The 2,403-nt window shown below is 31.0% G+C and overlaps 1 protein-coding gene across 1 annotated transcript; it reads right to left on the reverse strand.

Moving 5' to 3' along the window:
• Positions 1 to 505: 505 nt before the first annotated feature.
• LOC124940595 (non-specific lipid transfer protein GPI-anchored 5-like) lies at positions 506 to 1,625 on the reverse strand. Its single transcript, XM_047481120.1, has 3 exons — positions 1,266 to 1,625; positions 1,048 to 1,179; positions 506 to 826 (listed from the first exon to the last, which is right to left on the reverse strand). Exons 1-3 carry the CDS (start codon positions 1,591 to 1,593, stop codon positions 696 to 698), a joined length of 591 nt encoding a protein of 196 aa, XP_047337076.1. The 5' UTR covers positions 1,594 to 1,625; the 3' UTR covers positions 506 to 695.
• Between the last annotated feature and the right edge of the window lie 778 nt (positions 1,626 to 2,403).

Consider the following 2,403-nt stretch of genomic DNA (forward strand, 5'->3'; position numbering starts at 1 on the left):
ATTTAGTGACGGTTCATCCACTAAATTGATTGTGGTTAAGCTAAGAAAATGTGTAATTTGCTGGACAAAAAATTGATACATAAATATATCTCTAAATAGTTAATTAAGCAGACATCCATTTAACTAAAATAGATGTTTGAAAAATATAAACAATATTATATAATTTTTTTAAAACTATATGCAATTTTGTATACCATTAATTATTTACTATCGATTATTAGGATCGAATAAAAATGATTGAACCACTATCGGACTAAATCGGACAGACATCAACGACTTGATTGTACATTTTTGTATTGAAACTGAGTGAACCGAAAAAAATTACACCCTATACTTATATTCTAACATTTTCTTATATTTTTTTTTACAATCTCTTATATATTTTGCTCCAAGAACCTAAATCTAAAACTTGAATATTACTATATCAAAATCTCCATCATTTGTTCATTCTAGAATTACTTAACTGATTCATTCATGATTGACAACATAGAGCACCAAATGAACAGAACAAATATATATATATATATAATCAATCATCTCATCAATGAAACACTCATGAATTCTATGAAATAATACAATCACACACACTATGCTAACCAACTTCCTCAATCAAAGTGAAGGACTTGATCAAATACAAAACACAAATATATAATCTAAAGAAATAATTCCTTTATCTCAACTTTAAAACAAGAAACTTAGAATTTGACGAGTGTCGAAACCGCTGATGCCACAAAGACGAGAGCCACAATTGGAATGGATACACTAACAACGTTTCCATCCGACGACGATACATTAGTAGTACTGGGAACTGTTTTAGACCCTGCCCCTGGCTCTGCACCACCAAAGAAAACGTTATTAAAATAGTTTTTACAATTTCAAATAAACTTCGATTTTAAAAGTTTATAACTCCCCCCAACTATTTTAAGTGAATTTTTTATTATGGGTGGGTTATAGTCCTTGTTATATTTTTTTAACTATGAAATTTTATTTAATCTACTCCAAATAAATTAAAAGTAGCTCAAATAATATTTTTGGCTCCATTGTTACCCGAAGATGTTGAGGGAGCAATTGTTGTTGATGAAGGGGTTTGTGGAGTCTCAATTTGGGGTGACTCTGTTGGTGAAGGCACCGTAGAACCTAATGGTGAGGATGAAGAAGCAATTGGAGCATTTGCCACAGCTGCAATCATAAAAAAATAGTTCAAGAAAGAAAAAGAAAACAGAGGAATTGTTAATTTTATAGGGTTTAATGAACAATTAACTTACCATTACACTGACTAATGGCTGGAGTTTGGACATTACAAGCGCCGGGGAGTTGAAGAGCAAGAGTTTGATTGATGGTGATGCCAATATTGTTGTTGAACAATAAACATAGACAACTTGGTTGTGATTGAACTATGTTTGCAAGCTGAGTGCAACAAGGAGATGAAGGTGTTGTAATGTTACCCATTACATAGTTAAGGCAAGGGGATAGGTTTAAGAGAGCTGAAGTGCAGCCTGAGGAGGACTGAGCTGAGACATTTTTCAAGATGGAGGAGGTGGCTATGATGATGAATAATAGGGTGTTTGTTTTGAGTTCTTTCTTGAAAGCCATTGGAACTTAGATTTTGAATATTGGAAAGATAGAAAAGGAGGAAACTTTTGGATTTGGGTGAGAAGGGAATGGGTTTTGTTTAGTATAAATATAGATTTTGGGTGTAGAAGAAAACAAAACAAATTTGGTGATTTTAGTTGGCCAAACTTTTCTAACTTAATTTGGTTATTGTTTGGTGTTGTTGACAAATCTACTCCTTATTATAATAATTACTACTTTTCTTAATCATTTTTTCTCTTAATTATTTGATAATTTAATTAATGAATAGTCTATTCTTTTATTTATATATATATATATATATATATATATATATATATATATATATATATATATATATATATATATATATATATATATATGTTTTTTTCCATCTCATATTATAAAAACTAAGTTACATAAATATCCAATAATGAGTTTTTTTATGGGGAAATTTGACGAAATGACCTCAAAGATGCGGATATTTGATCTGGTGGTAAATTATAATTTTTATTGCTTTTGTGGTCTTTTTATTTTTTTTTGACGAAATTGCCCTTGTAGCGAAAGACTAAGGGACTTAGCGTTTCTCTAAGTGAATTAGGTTTAGTATAAATACTCTAATTTTTTCATTTACTTCATTTTCTTTCTCTCTCTTCTCTCTCTTCTCTTGTTCTTTCTTTGACGGCGACGGAGGCGGCGGCTACGGCGACGGAGGCGGCGGGGCTTACATGATCTTGATTTCAAACTGTAACCTAAATCGATTTATGTTTTTATTTACACGATCTTCATTTCAAACCCTAACCCTAAACTTATTTTGCATTCAGATGAAGGATT

The sequence above is a fragment of the Impatiens glandulifera genome, chromosome 5, assembly GCF_907164915.1.
Source record: "Impatiens glandulifera chromosome 5, dImpGla2.1, whole genome shotgun sequence".
In the NCBI taxonomy this organism is placed as follows: Eukaryota; Viridiplantae; Streptophyta; class Magnoliopsida; order Ericales; family Balsaminaceae; genus Impatiens; species Impatiens glandulifera.